Here is a 17,403-nt window from a genome sequence, read left to right on the forward strand (position 1 = left end):
CCTCAGCTGAACCAAGTTCTAGATGCATGACCAGGCCTTCAGGACAACAGGTAAAGTAAGGTACCAAGACAGATGTTCTCCCCCCATCAGTTCTTCAGCTCTGCTACTCTCCCTAACCTGTGACACATTACTTTTAGCAAATGAGCTCTTGAACTCTCCTTCAGTGATTGCACATGTGCAAATGCCAATACAGGAGAGGGAGTGGGGAAAAAGGGAACCAGGCTTTCCGTTCAGATCAGCTGAGGGTGCCAAAAGGGCTAATCCTTCGCCCTCCTACCCCCACCACACACGCCCACTCCTGCCTATTTGCTGTAGTAGTAGTGCAATGTATCGGATCCACTCACTGAGCTGCTGGGAAACACCTGCCAAAACACAGACACAAACAGTAGGTTTCAGTCGGATTGCTGAACATTGACAAAGGAAGGGGGCAGGGAGGAATGGCAAGGAGAGCCTTGGATCTACTTGGACTAGTTTTGAAACCAGACGTGAAGAATTTGGAAGATGCTAGGGTTCAGGTGTGGCTGGAGGACCTGGTTAGCATGAGAAGAAAGAAAACTACCTAAAATCTGGACCAGTATTGAAGCATTTGCTACTGGAGTATTACAGTTATAAAAATACCAACACACCACAGGGCTTATAGCTTTAGATAGCAAATTAAAAGTGTCAAAGCTCCCACAAATCAATCCCCTCAAAATAATTCTTCTTCCCGAACTCTGATAAAACCTCTAAGTCAAATCCTCCAAACCCGCTTCTGTTTTATCTCAAAAGGAACAGATTTTTAAAACGTTTTAATAACTGACTTGCTTTTTTTGGTGGACACGCTGTCAATTACATTGTAGTACTTTAAAAAACAAAACCAGCATATACTGAATGATTTGCATTTTAAAGCTGTTAGCTGTTCTGTGCATTAGACTATGGCAATTTCAAAGGACCACAAATTTGGGGGCACTGATAGGGCTAGTAAAGAACAGCTTTTGCTATGGAAACCCTGGAAGACAAACAACTGAGAGGACCTCATAACTGAGCTTAACATGATAGACTCTAACATGATCACTGAATGCAAAGTACAGCAAGAGTAATTTTCAGTCTTTATATATCTGATGGGAAGGGACAGAGTGAGCGAGTAGTTGGGTTTGTTTCTGAAATTTTTTTTGCTTTTGTTAGTGTAACGGAACAGAAAATTCTATTATGAAAGTCATGTTAATGCAACAGAAAGAAAGCTCCTTTGAAGAACTGAACTCGAGGCTCATATGTAGTTGATAAAATACTCAGAAGTTATAATATTTGAGGGGGCGCTATTGAGCAGGGTGGATAGACTAGAGACCACAAAATATAATGAAGTTTCAAAAATACAATGAAGGTGCAAGCAGTTTCAGATGCAGATGTTTCAGATTCAGTTCTAGATGCTCAAACGTCCTTAACATTTCAAAGTTGCCATGACATTAAACTACCAAATATAATCATAGTGGGAAAAAATAGCATTGACTTTTCATCTAGAACAGGGCAACTTCAGTAATTATATATACAGGCTATTCTTGCTAGCCCAGCTGTCAATCTGGATTTCATAATTCAGTAACAGAATGCCAAGTGAGAAGAAAAAAGCTTATTCAGAATTTCCCAGACAAGAATTACAGGCCAGTGTCGCCAAAAGAACAATGCATTTCCAGTCTAATTTCTTTTCTGCACCTTTTTTTTCTAAAGACCATTCATCTGTTGCCATGGAGACCATTTCCCCATCCCCTTCCTTCCCTTGCACAGATACTATTCTGAATGAGCTCTGCTGCTGCCTAGGCCACTCTGGCTGTGCCTCCTGCTCAGGAGGAATCATAGATATATTTGATAGAATCATAGAACTGGCAAGGTTGGAAGGGACCTCTGGAGATCACCTAGTCCAACCCTCAAACGAGTGGCCCACACGGGGATGGAACCCACGACCTTAGCATTATTAGCACCACGCTCTAACCAACTGAGCTAAACCTAACCCCCCCCCAAAAGCCATAGGGAAATAGTAAAATAGCACATCTGCAACCACACAAAGTGCAGCTGCTGGTAACAGAAATGTTTTGTTTAATCTCCATCTACAAGCTCGTATATACAAGGGGAGAGAGGATGCAGCCATGCAGAGCACGAAAGCGTGCACATGCGACCTGACTAGCACAACTCCTAGGATACGCTTTTGTCCTTAAAAAGGCCTGTCACATTATATCCCACATAGACTCACAGCATCAGTGAGGCTGGAAGGGACCTCTGGAGATCATCTAGCCCAACCTCCCTGCTCAGCAGGGTCACATCACTCATACTCTTTTTTTTTTTCCCCATTACTGCTGAGATGCAGATTATTAGAAGCAGCAGGCAGAGAACAGGGATCCACTTCGCCCGTTTTGCACAGCTGGCAGGTTCTGCGCGAACGGCCCCGGGTCTCCACGCCCAGGCGAGCTGTTCTCACCACGGCGGCGCGGTCGGAAAAGGCCTGGGAAGCAGCGGCCGCACAACCGCGAGCGGCCTGGGGCAGCGGGAGAAGGGCAGAGGCCCCCTCGGGGGCCGGGGCTCTCCTCCAGGGCGGCCTCGCCGCCCGGCCGCGGGCCTCGCCCGTCGCCTCACACGCGGGCAGGCGGCGCCGCCCAGCATGGCGCCCGCGCGCGGCGGGAGGGTTGGGGGGGGGGAAGGAAAAAAGAGAGATGCGCGCCGGATGTGACGCCACACGCGCCTAGCGCGCGCGAGCCGCCCTTCCCATTCCCTTTCGGAAGCCGCGATGCCCCTCGCGCATGCGCACCATCACCGGCGGGCGCCCAGCCGGGCCGGCCTAGAAGGCGTTACGCCAGGTGGGCGGGGCCGGGGAGGTGAGAGAGGCGGGCTCTCTCGCCCTCGGCCCTATGGTTGGCGGCGGCCGGCGGAAGCGGCCCCGCCCCCGCCCGGCGCGCGTTGGCGGGAAGGAGCGGCGGGGTCTGCCGCGCGGGGCGTTTGTGGCGTGACGTAGCGTGCGCGGCCTAACGGCTGGTCTGAGGCGAGGCGCCGCGTCCGCCCGCGGGCCGCGGGGCGGCGGGCGCGATGCAGGCCTTCCTGAAGGGCCCGTCCTCCATCAGCACCAAGCCCCCCGCCGCCAAGGAGCGGGGCACGGCGGGGAGCAGCGGCGAGGGCAAGCGGCTCAAACCCGTCCCCTGGGTGGAGAAGTAGTAAGGGCTCTTCGGGGCCGGGGGCGCGCAGCGGCGGCTCGCAGCGGTGTCGCGGGGCCGCGGTGGGAGAGAAGGGGCGTGCGGCGGAGGGGGGACACCCATCGGCGCCTCCGCCTGGCAGGGAGGAGAGGAGCCTTCTGGAGAAGCCTTTATTTGCTCCCAGAGAGGTGAAATACCGCGGGCTGCAGTATTTTGTGCTTCTAGAGAGAAGTTCAGACTAGTGTTTACAAGAGAAACAGATGAGCAGCTTCCTGAAAAACATTAAATCGCTTCAGTACTGTAGTCTAGAGACCTAAAACAAATTTTCTCCATGATGTTTTTTAATCTCAAATATGGAATTTGTTGTAAGTGTTCAGGGCCTGATGTCACCTGATGGGGAGGTGTTTTTTTTTCTCAATTCTAATTTTTGCTGAAACTTTATTAAATAACAGATTACATTTAATGTCTTTTTGTTTAGCCGCCCAAAATATGTGGATGAAGTTGCTTTCCAGGATGAAGTTGTTGCTGTGCTGAAGAAGTCCTTGGAAGGTGCTGATGTGAGTGTAATGATGACAGCTACCCTGTTACAGTATGTTTAAAAAGAACCTTTAGCCAGTGATTATGAATTACTGCTCTTCTAAGTTAGGAATGGTCTTTTTTTTTTTTTTCTGTAGTACTTTACAAACAAGCAAACTTGACTTTCTAGTTATATACTGTGAGGAGTGTAATGTTTCTGATGTTACCAGCTTCCTAATTATTGTAAAATCATCAGCTCTCTCATGCAGTTTGGAATCTGTCCAGAAAAGCTTAGTAGGTAAATTTCTTGCTGATGTTCTTAAATCTGGAAAGGCTTTTGTTACGTAGGCATTATTACTCAGCTAGGACTTTTGACATTTAAGAGGAGAGGGGAATCTTGACTTTCATAAACAGGCAGTCTGAATGGCCAGTCATTCCCAAGCAGGCTCGGTCATTTACCAGTGCCTCTACGAAATTGCTAAGCATTAAAATCGATACATTGTTTGATATGAGGAAAGCTGGAGTTAATAACTCTCAGATCGATTATTTATTTAGTGATCCCCAAACTTTTTGGACTAATGTTTCCAACAAAGTCTCAGCAGCTTTAAAATGCTAAGTACGACAATTTCACTAGCTTCACTGCAGTGTTGGCATAATACACCTAAGAAGAAGGGGAAGAGAGCAGTTTTGGATCCCCTTGTTAGTTTATGGTTAAACAATAATGAGTTATAAGACTAGTATAGCTTTCCATTTCCTTTTACTCATAATCATAGTTACTTTTGGCTAAAAATTCAGTGAATCGTGTACAAACGATGGTTATTTTCTCCCAACTAGGCAGCAGGGAGGTGTGGGAGTAAGGGATCTAGTGTATAGCCAGTAGATGACTGTGCTTTTTTTTTTGAAAGTCTAGAAAATTTCCTTTTTACATGTGTGCTGGCAACTTCTTCTGTTTCACTTTTTCACCTAGTCATTCTTGTGCTTTAAAAGATGTTTCTTTTGTCATGGAATGCTAATGCCAGCTGAAATGGTTGGTAAGGCTGTTTTGAAAATCACGTTCATAATTGAGATCTGTTTACTGACAGCTATAAAGAAGAATTCAGATATTTAGATTTTTTTTGCAAGAAGCTTTTCACTGGTGGTTTGTTCTGATGCACAATATGGACTAGTAGTCTTGGGTATTTGAAAGTTTTATCTTAAGCCAATTTGCAAAAGAATTCTGACTTAAGACTAGCATGAGCCTATTTCTATCTGAAAACGTTAGTTTAATCAGAATTTCCCAAAGTATAAGTACTCATTTGTTTAAGTTTAGGGAACGAAGGTGAAGCTGATAGGACAGAACTGGGGAAGACTTCTATAATTCATTTTATAAAGCAAAACTGCTGTACTTCAACTGTATAGTTGAATTAATTAGTAAAGAACTATTAGCAGCTAATTGGAGGTGCTTGCACCTATTCTGCCCTGACGCATCAGTCTTGTAACATTGCTTAGGTGATGGGTTGGAAAGTTCTATTTTGAGCAACAGCTATTTAAAACTTCATAGCCTCTGGATCAGGCATGTTTCTAAGATTATGAGCCTAGTACACTTGTGGCGACTTTTTGCCTCTCAAGTTGAAAAGTCAAATTATGCCTTTTTTTTTCCTCCCCACTCCACCCCCCCTTTTTTTTTAATAGTTACAGGCCTTATTTTATCATGGCTATCCAAACTCAGCAGGACATTTGAGAACAAAAACATTCAATCATTGGCACTTGTAAAAGCATTTAAGCGTAAACAGCATTTTTGTTAGTTCTTGAAAGGACTTATTTTTATTAAAGGGACAAAAGCTTAAATTAAAGCCTGAGGTGGCAGATGCTTGTTTCAGAGGTTCTTATTGAATTTGGAGAGCTGTTGAGTCTTTTATGACTATATTATGCCTCTTAATTTCATGAAGTTGTTGATTGCTGTTGTAACCTGTAGCACACATGATCATCCAATAGTAAGATTTTGCAGATCCCCTTCCACTACAGAAACTTCTGTGAAAACATTTTAAATTCATGTAATCCACTTTTAACACTAAGGTTTATCTAAAGTGGAGAGCTGGTGCTTAGTTGATTTCCTGTAGCTTTTTGCAGGCCTCAGTTTGGAAGCTGCTGGATAGGGCAGGACTCCTAGATTGCTGATGCATCTCAGTCTTAAATAGTGAGCATCTCTTTGGTTAAAATTGGAGAAGTCAGAGTCCTAGTGGTTATGAGTTGGTGAAATTGATTTCTGCCTGCCAGGACTGTCAATTTTGTTGCTGCTGCCATTCCTGCTTTTTGCAAAGCCTCTGACTGTGTCATAGTATTCTTTGATTTTCAGTTACTTGATGATATTTTAATGACTGAAAAGAGGGTTAAGGGTAGGCTGATTATTCCAATTTACTTGCTTACTTGTACCAAAACTTTTAGAAAAAGACTTGGGGTTTGCATTATGAACACTAACTTCCCTATAATCAGGGTAAGATGTCTACAGGTATCCTGCTTACTCCTGGCAAGTTTGGAAAAATGGGTAAGTGGATTGGGTTACAGTCTATTAAAAATACTGCCACTGAGTTACGTAAAGGATTAGGCTGTGCTTTGTGAAACAGCAGTGTAAATACTGGTGGTAACTATAATGCAAAATGGAGGTATAAATGGTGGGTTGATACACAAACACTAGTTAAGTACGGGTTTAATGAAATTATGAAATACAGATTTTTATTAAAACTTCTTACTTGCTAATGCTTGTTTAGAGAACTATCAGTGTGGATTAGCATACGGGGTGAAATTATGAATCTTGTGAACACATAGCTCTACAAAATGTCTATTCTTGCAGTGCACTATCTTAACATTGTTATTACTGAGTTTTCAGCTGTCACTCAGTAAACATTTCCTGTCCTCAGGACTTTCCTAAGAGAATTAGGGGACCAATAATATGGTATCTGACTGAACTTAGAAAAAATATGTACTAGCTTTGGATGTATTTACTTTTTAATAACTAGAGAAATAAGCACTAGCAGAAAGAACATGCAAAACTTGAAGTGGGTTTGTTTACTGTAAAAGATTCAAGCTGTACTGTCCGTACTTTTACAGTAGATACACAGTGAGTCTGTTCTGTGCCTTCGTTGTTAAGGGATACTTGTTACTATGCATGTCTGTCTATATTTCATTTTCTGGTTATGAAGTGTGTATTCTTGCATTTTCTTATGCTCTTTGGATGTTTTTGTTTTTACTGTTCCCGTTCTGTCTACATTGCTTGCTATATTCAGCCTGAAATTCTCTAATCTAATTTTAGTAAACTCTTTTTAAAAAACAGAACCTTTATTAAGGGCTGATAATCAAGTCAGACTGGGGCTAGCCTTTTTACTGTTGACTAGAGGGGACAACTGGATTCCTGTTCTAAAAATATAGAATTGGAAGTGATTTTTGGGTCACCAGCTCCCATCCCTTGCTGTCAAAGGCAGGTGTGTTAAAGTGCAGCCTGCTCAATTTTTAAGAGGGATTAATTGAGTTAGTTGCATAGAAAATATCACTTCTCTGATAAATAGAAAACCTCTTGTTTTCAGCCAAAACTTACTCATAGCTAATTTATAGCAACTTGATTTTGTGCCAGCACTGTTCTTTGCCCCTGCTGCTGCTCTCTGATATTTTTACAGAGAACAGTCATTCCTTCAGCTTTTGTTTTGCTAAGTTAACTAAATCAAACTCTTTTGGACACTTCCCATAAGATAAGCTCCCTGTTCCCTTAATCACATTTTTTTAATTTGAGTTTATGTCTTGAATAAGGATGATCTGAATTGTATGTAGCTTTTCAGATAAAGTTTTATTAGCACCATGTTGGTATTAATTTTTGTCCATCTTTGTCAGAAATACACATCCCAGGACCACTGTGTTAGACAGAATCAGGCTATTTCTGTGACTGATGGATTAAAAAAAAAGTCAATTTTTACTTTACTTCCAGCTGATGAATTCTAGGTACCTAGAGATATTTAATTACAGCCTCAAACTGTGAGGTTTTATATTTTGTACTGCTAAATGTCATCCTATAATTATTACTGCAGTCTTTGCTGTGCTACTTTGATCTTCCTGTGTCAGCATATTTCTCCAATCCATTCCTATTTTCATGCCAAAGCAATTAACGAAAATATTTGAAAGATCAGTAAACCTAATCTCTTTGAGGAGATTCCACTGATTTTCCCCATTCAAAAAAATCCTTGGATGAATGTAGAAAATTATTTGCTCGTGCTCTTGTATTCCAGGCAATCATTGCAAGCATCTCCATGATTACCGTTAGAGAATGCCTGCATTGCACTCGACACAATTACGGTGCAAGCATTCACAAGCTACCTCGTACTTACTGCAGTGGAGTTATGTCAGCCTAGAACTCTCAGCATGGATTGCAAAGACAGTCTGAGGAGCTGAGAAAATATGGGATAGTTAACCTATGCCAAATTTTATCATAGCTATGCATCTAGTAATATGCAGGCTGTTTGAAGGGCATCTTTGGATAAATTTGCATGACACTGCAGTCATATCTGTAGCAGTAAGTTCTGTATGCTTTAGTAACTTCATATCAAACTTGACCTGGAGACAATATATCCAAATAAAATATGAATTGAGTAATCAGTTTTGATAGAACATTTGATTGTGCCAGCAAATGTCAGCTTGTTTATGCAGTCTTACAAACAGCAATTGATTTGACATTCTTTAAAGCACTATGTGCAGTGACCTAAAAGTGAAGGACTTGGTATTATATAGCAGAAGAAGTGGATAGTTTTTCCTCCTATCAGGTGCTTGATTTACGAGTAGGTTTTGTTGAAGGCTTTTTGTTTGTTGTTTTTAAAACTCTGCCTTGCTGTTTCAGCTTCCTAATCTGTTGTTCTATGGCCCACCTGGAACTGGAAAGACGTCCACAATTTTAGCAGCAGCTAGAGAACTTTATGGGTAAGCTGGAATCTAATAGCTTTGGTATAAGTGTCTGTATCAGATGTCTGCCAATCATGTGACCTAGTGCTTCTGGTCCTGGCTTGTTTTTACATGGCTTCTGGAAACTCTTACATCCATTGAAAGGTTTTTTTAGGAGGAGCTTCATGTTCTTGTTCACTTGTAATGTGAGATTTCTTTCCATGTTGTCCAGTCATGTTACCAATATAGACTTATAACACTTGCTTGAGACTAGCAGCCATGTAACCCTATGTACTTTCAACTACGTGCTTATAACACAAAAGAATATGAAAAGAAATGGCTTGCATATGCCTTATTGAACTATAAAGGAATTCTAATTTTAATAGCATCTTCAGTAAGTTCTTAGGTATACATAGATCTCAAGGCACTTCATGAAAAGGTTGAATCTTACTCTTCCTATTACGCGTCATCTAGTTGTGCCTGAAAGTAATATTGAGAGTCAAATGGAGCAAGTGTTGTAGTTCTTATGAACTCTTCGTATGTTTGTTGACTCACTTTTAATATTTGGGAATTTTTGACTGATGAACTCAGAGCCCTGTAGGCAAAAAAATGAATGAGAAGCTGGTTTGATCTTTGAACAAATCTAATGTCAACGTTGATACCTTGTTTTTCTGTTTATCCTTAGTTTTTGGCTAGTGATGTTTTCAGGAGAGGACAACTCCACATTGTGCATCCACTTGAATTCTCACATTTTAAAATTCTCTGTGTTATTTTGTTTTCACAGAGGTGCTACTACCTAGTATTCTGCTGCTAAATACTGCCTGTATTGTATTTTCTGGATGTATGCTTTATTGGTAGTATTGCAGCTGCAAAGCACTGCAAATGGCTGTATCTGGGGATTTTATTGGTTCTTCCACTCTGCTCACAGCATATATGTAGAAGGGCATATAACATAATGTCCTGAACTCACAAAGCCAACTTCCTCCTTTTTTTTTTCCCTGGATAACTGGTGTAATTTTTAGGCTTCGCTGTTTCCTGTGGTCTAGGAGGCAACTCTAAAAATAGCTAATGGAAATTCCTGTCTAGCATTTAATGATCTCCAACCTAACTGTCTTTTAACAAAGTATGTTATTTAGTAGCATTAGCAAAAACATCTACTGTTGAGAAAGGCCAGAAGGATTCTTGTTTTACTTTGTAATGTATTGTTACGAAAGTTAACAGTTAACATGTTGTAATGAAAAATTTGCAGACCTGAATTATTCCGGCAAAGAGTCCTTGAGTTAAATGCTTCTGATGAGCGTGGAATACAAGTGATTCGGGAAAAAGTGAAGGCTTTTGCCCAGCTAACAGCATCTGGAAGCCGTTCAGAGTAAGCATGGGATCAAGCTGACCCTGTCTGATGGACTTTCTTTCTTGGGACCGTACATGTGGTTGTTTTTGTTTAGATTAATTTTATAATTCTAATATAAGCAATGGGCCTGCACTGCCTAGAAGTTGGCAACATGCACAGGACTTTAGCTAAGCTTTGATCTAATGTTGAGAGATTAAATACCTGGGTGATTTTTTTTTTTAACTGGTGTTGGGTAGGGTTATTCAGGTGGAGAGGGGAAAACCCCCAAAAGATCTAGCCTTTTGGATTTGGTAGTATATTCTTGACTTTGAAAATGTTGCCTGGCTGCTACAGAAAGATTTTTCAAAAGTTATGGTAGTAGTTATTTCTCTAGTACCCCTAATAGGCAGTGTTATACAAAATTGCTGCTAATTGATAAGAGGCTAACAAGGTTCTGGTGCTAGGTTGTGACCTGTGCAGGTGAAGCAGTACAGGTCAAAGAATAGCCTGTGGGATGTAACAGGAAGAAACTGCATGCCACAACGATTTGGCAGGAAATGGTCAGAACTTGTGTCCTGAAAGTAGTCTGCTACAGTGTTCTTCTGAATTTCTGGGAATTAGGAAGCCTGTAAAAGAAAAGACTGCATTAACTATTAAAGGAAGTATTGCATGGCTACAAGTATTAGAGAATTTTGGCAGTGTTCAAATGTCAGTTTGTGCATGTGAAATCAATCCCTACCCTCTTAATAAAAATATTAATCCCTTATCTAAAAAATAATCAAAAAGATAGAACCTCTGATTCTTTTTATTCTGTATAGATGTTTAAATAAAATATGACCTACCATTTTTGTGGAGATATTTTCACTTGGTCTGTAGGTCTGCAGGACTCTTGGATAATGAGTTTGTTTTGTGTGTGTGTGTGTGTGTGTTTTTCTTTTTTTCTTTCCCCCCCCAGTGGTAAGGTTTGTCCTCCTTTTAAGATTGTGATTCTGGATGAAGCAGACTCTATGACTTCAGCAGCCCAGGCAGCCTTAAGACGCACAATGGAAAAAGAATCCAAAACGACACGTTTCTGCCTTATTTGTAACTACATCAGCAGGTTTGTGTAGAATTTGTTGCTTCCTTGGGCTTGTTGCTCTTATTCAGTACTTTTTTTTTTTTCCTGCAAGACTGATACCTAGTTTTCATAGGTCTTATTTAACAGAGCTGCAGCTATGTGAGTACTACAAGGTTGAAGACAATGTTTAGGTTTCAACTTCTATACTTCTATTCTTTACAGTGTTGCAATTTTAAGGTTATGTCGCTCCCTTCTGCCCTCATGGTTTCATGGCTTCATCTGTATGATTGTGACCCATGGAGTCATTTGCCAAGACACTTACTTTTTTTTTTTCCTCCCCCTCCCCCAGAATAATTGAACCTTTAACATCTCGATGCTCCAAATTCCGCTTCAAACCTTTGTCAGACAAAATCCAGCAGCAGCGACTATTGGACGTTTCTGAGAAAGAGCATGTGAAAATCAGTGGTGAGGTAACTTCATAGTTGCTGTATAGTTCTGTTGCTTAATCCAGTGTGTAATTGCATTGCAGTGAAAGGGGGTTGATTAGCACTACTTCTTCAGGCTGCTCAGTTGTACTCAATATAGTATATAAACTAATTTAGATACTATTCTCATCCGTAGATGGGGTAGAATTTTCAGAGGCTTGCTAAGGCCAGGGAAATGTCTGCCAGAAAAAAATTAGCATAAAATTACAGGGCATTTAGCTCTGCACTGAGTATGCTCACATTAAACCATGCTTCATTCTGAAGTTGTCAACACACATTTGCACTGCTTAGTGTTACATAATTAATAACATATTCAGTATGTATACTTCCTGTATTGCCTTTCAAACTATGCAAACTTTGTATTTCTTATGATGTTTTAAGGCTAGTAAACATGAGTACGGGCAAAGTAAATATTCTGCAAGGTGATTTTTGTTCCTTTTATTGTTTAAATTCAAAATAAATATCAGAACCTGTACTTCAGCGTATATAAAGAGGCGTTGACAGATCTGAGGAGTTAGGTGTAACTTAGTCCACAGAATATAGATATATATCTTGTGAATCTGTTGCCTCATGCTTCAGAGAGCAAGTTAAATTTGCTGCCTCATACTTCAGAGAATAAGTAAAAAGCTACTTAGGTAATACAAGTTTCTCTAATCTAGGATAAACAGTGGATCATATCACAGTTGTGTGCTGCTGTCCTAAGCTTCATTTAAACTTTGAGACAAGTAACTTGAGAAGTGTTTGGGCATGTATTTGTAACATGAAATCCTGTTCCTGAGAGCTGCCATCTGCATTAGATTTGTAGTAGTATTTATATTAGTAGAGAGGTTGCTTTGTAACTTCTGTGTTGAGCTTGGCTGTGACCATCTGTTTCAGACACTATTTGACATTTTAAAATCAATTTGCTGAAAAAGTGTACTGGATTGTAATTAACAATGGAAGTATAAATTGTCATTTTTCCCCATTGTTTCTCAGGCAGTATCTTACCTTGTCAAATTGTCAGAAGGAGACTTAAGAAAAGCAATTACTTTTCTTCAAAGTGCAACTCGCCTAATGGGAGGGAAAGAAATTACAGAGAAGATAGTCACTGAAATTGCTGGGGTAAGTTATGCTCAGTTTCTCCTGTAATTACTCTGAGAAATGTTTGGGTAATAAACATACTTGCTTCATACGTCTATTCAGGGCATTTTGGTCAAAGTTTAATTAAAAAAATGGTTTTATTTCTGTTAATATTGCTAATGTGGTAGCAGTACACAACTATTTCTCCCATAATTTTTTTTATAACATTTTCCCTCCATAATTACACCCATAATTTTAATGACTGACTGATGCTGTGCACATATTTAATAGTAAATATCTAGGAACTTATTGTATAACTAAAGGAAAACTGTAAAATAGTCTTACAGTTTAAACAGTTTAAAATATTCTGCCTGTGAATGCAAAACATGTTGCCTTTTGTTGGATAGTAGACAAGAAGGTCTTTCTGGTGATTATACATTATATAGCGTTACAAAACATGGTTTGAAAACACTGCAAGAAGAATGACTTTAACAGCTCGTTTTCAGTGTAATGTTCACAGTGACATTGTCCCTTTTAAGCATCTGTGCAGCTTTTGTATTTTAACAAAGCAGTGTTTTTTTCAGTATAACATTAAATGATACTGACAGGGACAGCAAAAAATGGAGCAAATGAATCTAGTAACTTTTGGGAAGGTGTTTCTATAGCAACAAAACACCTCTAAAGCAAGAAGTCTGAGAGTAGGAGTTCAGGAGCCAGAAGTAAATGGACTTTAATGCTTTAGTTTGCCTTGAAGGTGCTACCATCATGGCTAATTGTACCTGCTTTGGGGTCTGCCACTTTGAAAATGGAGGCAAATGCTGCTGTGTACCTGTTGTAGAACAATTTTTAGAAGTTTTCTCAGTGAACTCGGTTCAGTTTTGTGTGTCTATATTAAGAGCTGGATTTTACTTGCAGGTAACTCTAAGCGGTAATTTCTAAGAAACCTGGCAGAGAGATTGTTGTAATGATAGGAAAGAGAAGGCATAAAATTCCACTTGATGGCTTGCTGAATAATGCTTATTAAACCAAAGGAACCCAACTTTACATCTCAATAAAAACTTCAGGTTGTTGGTTGTATGTTATCATTGTGAGCCTAGATTAACCTTTGTACAGAAGACTAATATAAAGAAGCTTTGTAACCAGAAGAAAAACTATCCAGACACTCAACTGGCAGGAATGACAATGAATATAGGGCAGGAATGTGGGTAGTGCTTCCCTGCTTACAGCTAAATAACGGCATCTATTAACATTTTGTCTTCAGATTTATTGTCCAATCTTGCTGCATTGAGCTTGTTTTTATACGCTTAACTGGAGAGAAACTCATTTGCTGTTTTGCTTGGGTGCGGAATCGTACAGAAAGCATAGACTGATCTAACTATTGAAGGAGGTTTAGTCAGTGTCCTGAATAAGTAACTACATGTTTTGATTTGCGAATGTAGCTTTGACAATTCACTGTCATTGTGTAGGGTTTTTTTTTTTTTTTTTGATATTGCTAATACAGAAAAAATATCAAAGCCTAGCGCTCAGATTGAGCAACACTAATCCTATATTCTTATTTGAGAGTGGTTGGTCGCGTAGGGGAATGAAATGCTAAAATGGCTGCCTTTATAAAAACTTTTGAATCTTTTACTGTAAACACCAGCTTTAGTCATGACTTTAATTTTAAGCTTACAAAGTTGAAATTTAAAACTTCTTTTTACAGGTTGTCCCTAAAGAAAAAATTGATGGACTGCTATCTGCCTGCCGGAGTAGTTCATTTGAAAAACTGGAAACAGTGGCAAAGGTAGAGTTCTCTTAGTACTCTAGTCTGGATATCTTTCTAAGTCCCTGCCCTGTGTATCTGGGTTACTGGGTTGCAGCTGAAGAATATCTGGCCTCAGATCAGTTAGGATGCAAATTTCAGGAAGCATATGTGTCACCAGGTGATCGAGTGATCTTACCCTTTTGAGAAGGTGCTGGTAAAGGTGAAAATAAGTTTACATACCAACTTGACTGCGGCCTGAGTTAAGCTATGGAGCTGTTAGACAGAATTATGCAGAGTAAGAATTTCTAGTAAGACATTCAACTCATCTTTCAGATTGTATCCTTAAAGAATACTCTGCACTAGTAACCTTCTAGGTTACAATCCAGGTTCTCAAAGACAATTTCGGTAAGATGGAGAGTAGGAGAAAAAAATCTTACCTTTAGCAGTTTACAGATACCTACGCTGAGGCTGTGTAATATGTGAAGACTGAAAAAAGCTGTAATAAGCCTCTGGTTTTAAAATATGACATGTTTACCATGTAGTACCCCAGGGAGTAATTTCATCTTACAAACCACAGTGACTTCAAGTAGAAACTGCTGGAAAAGGCACAAGCTACACATTCATAAAAGTGCATTTATTTTCTTCAGTACAAAAAAAGTTTTCCCTACTCTTTGAAGGATTGGGAAATGCCTAAACTCATGAGTTTAAAGGAGGCTTAAACAGTCCTGAACTGAATATTAAGTTCTGCTGATCCCTGACTTGGGGGAGGGGAGAACATGCCGTGGTACTATTCTCCCCTCCACTGAAGTGTTTCCTGCCCATGTGGAGAAAGGCAGTATGGATGAACCTCTTGCCTTCCACTTGGCCAAGCCTCATAGGATGGTTTTGGCTGGAACTTCAGTTTGAAATCTTGATTTATTCTTCCAAAAACTTGCAGCGGATCTTAGAACTGTTGTACTAGGATTTTTACAAATGTCACTGCCTTACAGTTTCATGTTTCCTTACCTTGGTGTATAGAAATGTGTTGACAGTAAGAGATGATGACGTGGATTTCACATATCCCTAGGGCCTAGTAGTCCTTTGTCAGAACCTGGTGTAATTTATTGTAGTAGTTTGAAACTTTTCCAGTTTCTAGAGTAGGTGCCTTATAGTGGGATTTTGCCTAAATATTAGTACTTGATATATAGTTGATAGAACTTGAATGCATACTTTTATAAAGCATGGATTTTGCTGTACAGAGAAGTAAGGTTTCTTCTAATTTTACAAGCTTCTCTGTGCTTAAATAGCTTTAGCGCTTATGCTTAAATGGCTCAGTATTTGCTATTTTTATAACTTGGCGTTAATGACCTTACAGGAAAAAAAAGCTATTTGCCATGGTTTTGATTTTGTCAAAAAACCTTTGGACCTTTGGTCTTGCAGACCTCTGCATGCCTGAGGCTGGTTTATTTTCTTCACTCTGGTAGTTACTGAAGTAGGTGGTACTTAAAATGTGAAGGCTGTGAAACTCTGCCACATCGTGCTGTGGGTGCCAAGCTTTCCTAATTTTAGAGTGAGATTGGACAGGTTCACTAGAGGTTTCTAAATGCTTAAAACTGTCTCTGGCTCAAGAAATCCCTGAGGTACAAATTGTGAGAGACTGAGAATATTTGGGTGAAGTTATCACTGTACGCTTGCGATGTTCTTGAGCTCTTTCTTAGTATTCACTTTGGGTTACTTGTCAGTGGGATACTGGACTATATGTAAACTACTGACTTGTTCTATAAAACTTAAAACATCCATAATAACTTCCAGTAAAGTCTTTCAGTTTATACAGAATTTTTCAGATTGGTCTTTGTTTGTGGTGTTTCTACTGCTGCTTAGCTTTTGCTGCCTTATTTCCCTTTTCTTCTATCCCTGATACAGAATATGATAAATGAAGGGTATGCTGTTGCTCAGCTTGTAAACCAGCTTCATGATATTGTTGTTGAGAGCGAAGATTTCACTGACAAGCAGAAGTCCGCTATAGTTGAGAAACTTGCGGTAAGATGGCAGCTTGAAATCTTAATAACCTTCATTAATTTCTATTGGTCAGTCTCTGTTCACCCGACTTTCTCTCCCCAAAAGTATACCCAACTGGTTTTAGTTCTGTCATGAAATACAGCACCCAGAATGTGAATTTTTGTTCCTGGAGAGGCTGAGAAATTCTATGAGAAGGTATTGAAATCCTGGCTGAAACAAATCAATTCTTGGCTAGATTAGACTGGCCTGATGTTGCTCAAACAGGAGACTGATGTGTGCATGTATGTTTTTACTATGAATTTGGAGAGGAAAGTAAGCAAAGAGATGAGGACAGGCAGTGCATAAAGAATGAACTGCACAGTGCAGATGTGAGTTTGGTTTGCTTATTGGAATCAATTTTGTAAACTATGCCTTCCCAAGAACAAAAAGTGAAATAACTTCCTAAATTTTGACCGAGAGGACATCTGCAGCGCACACCTGCATGCAACATTCGATGAAGAACGATGGATAATGCTGTTTGCCAGCAGAGTGATTCTCCTGGCAGTTAGTTGCAGTGCTAATGGTGCATCCTTTCACTTAAATAAACTGTCAGCCTTGGTTTCCTCAGGAACACGGAGGCTTGGAGAGGTGTTTTTTCCTGGTATGGTGTGACTGGTATGCAATGTGGTAGCTGCTGGAAAAGTAGCTGCCAGTTAATAAAGTTTGTTCTTCTGTAGTCATGGGGCTGTAACTTGTCTCTTTGTTTGCAGGAAGTAGACAAATGCTTGGCAGATGGTGCTGATGAATACTTGCAGTTGATGAGTCTCTGTGCCCTTGTGATGCAGCAGCTAACGCAGAACATCTAGCTCAGCAGGCCAGCAGTGGCACAGAGCAATTTTTGTTTCATTGGTGGCTGCAGTTTTGATGGCAGTCATTTGTGTATTTTGTATCCTTTTTACAATAAAAAGACTGCTCAGCAGTTGGAAAAACTAACATTTAAAGTAAAAAGGTGTCACTTCTTTGTACCCATTTAAAGTGATCACTGGCTAATTAAGTGCCCAGTAACATTTCTGCTTTACAACTGACATGCATTTACTGCCAAAAAATGATGGCACCAACAAAAAACATATAAAGAAATAGTTCACTCCGCCTTTCAGGCTAGGGTCCTAACTGCCTTTTAAAAT

General features: G+C 40.1%; 1 protein-coding gene across 1 annotated transcript; it reads left to right on the plus strand.

Moving 5' to 3' along the window:
* The first annotated feature begins 2,920 nt into the window (after positions 1-2,920).
* Positions 2,921-17,227, plus strand: RFC4 (replication factor C subunit 4). Its single transcript, XM_062582643.1, has 10 exons — positions 2,921-3,173; positions 3,631-3,709; positions 8,527-8,606; positions 9,817-9,936; positions 10,853-10,996; positions 11,304-11,424; positions 12,415-12,540; positions 14,201-14,281; positions 16,145-16,261; positions 16,990-17,227. The coding sequence occupies exons 1-10, from the start codon at positions 3,049-3,051 to the stop codon at positions 17,083-17,085; spliced, it is 1,089 nt and encodes a 362-aa protein (XP_062438627.1). The 5' UTR covers positions 2,921-3,048; the 3' UTR covers positions 17,086-17,227.
* Positions 17,228-17,403: the final 176 nt, after the last annotated feature.

Source organism: Rhea pennata, chromosome 9 (assembly GCF_028389875.1).
Source record: "Rhea pennata isolate bPtePen1 chromosome 9, bPtePen1.pri, whole genome shotgun sequence".
NCBI lineage: Eukaryota > Metazoa > Chordata > Aves > Rheiformes > Rheidae > Rhea > Rhea pennata.

Bases quoted from the DNA above. Each gene is read 5' to 3' on its own strand.
- RFC4 (XM_062582643.1), top strand. From the start codon at position 3,049: ATGCAGGCCTTCCTGAAGGGCCCGTCCTCCATCAGCACCAAGCCCCCC. The intron at 10,997-11,303 runs GTTTGTGTAGAA...CCCCTCCCCCAG, and splicing joins ATTTGTAACTACATCAGCAG to AATAATTGAACCTTTAACAT. The intron at 14,282-16,144 runs GTAGAGTTCTCT...TCCCTGATACAG, and splicing joins AACTGGAAACAGTGGCAAAG to AATATGATAAATGAAGGGTA.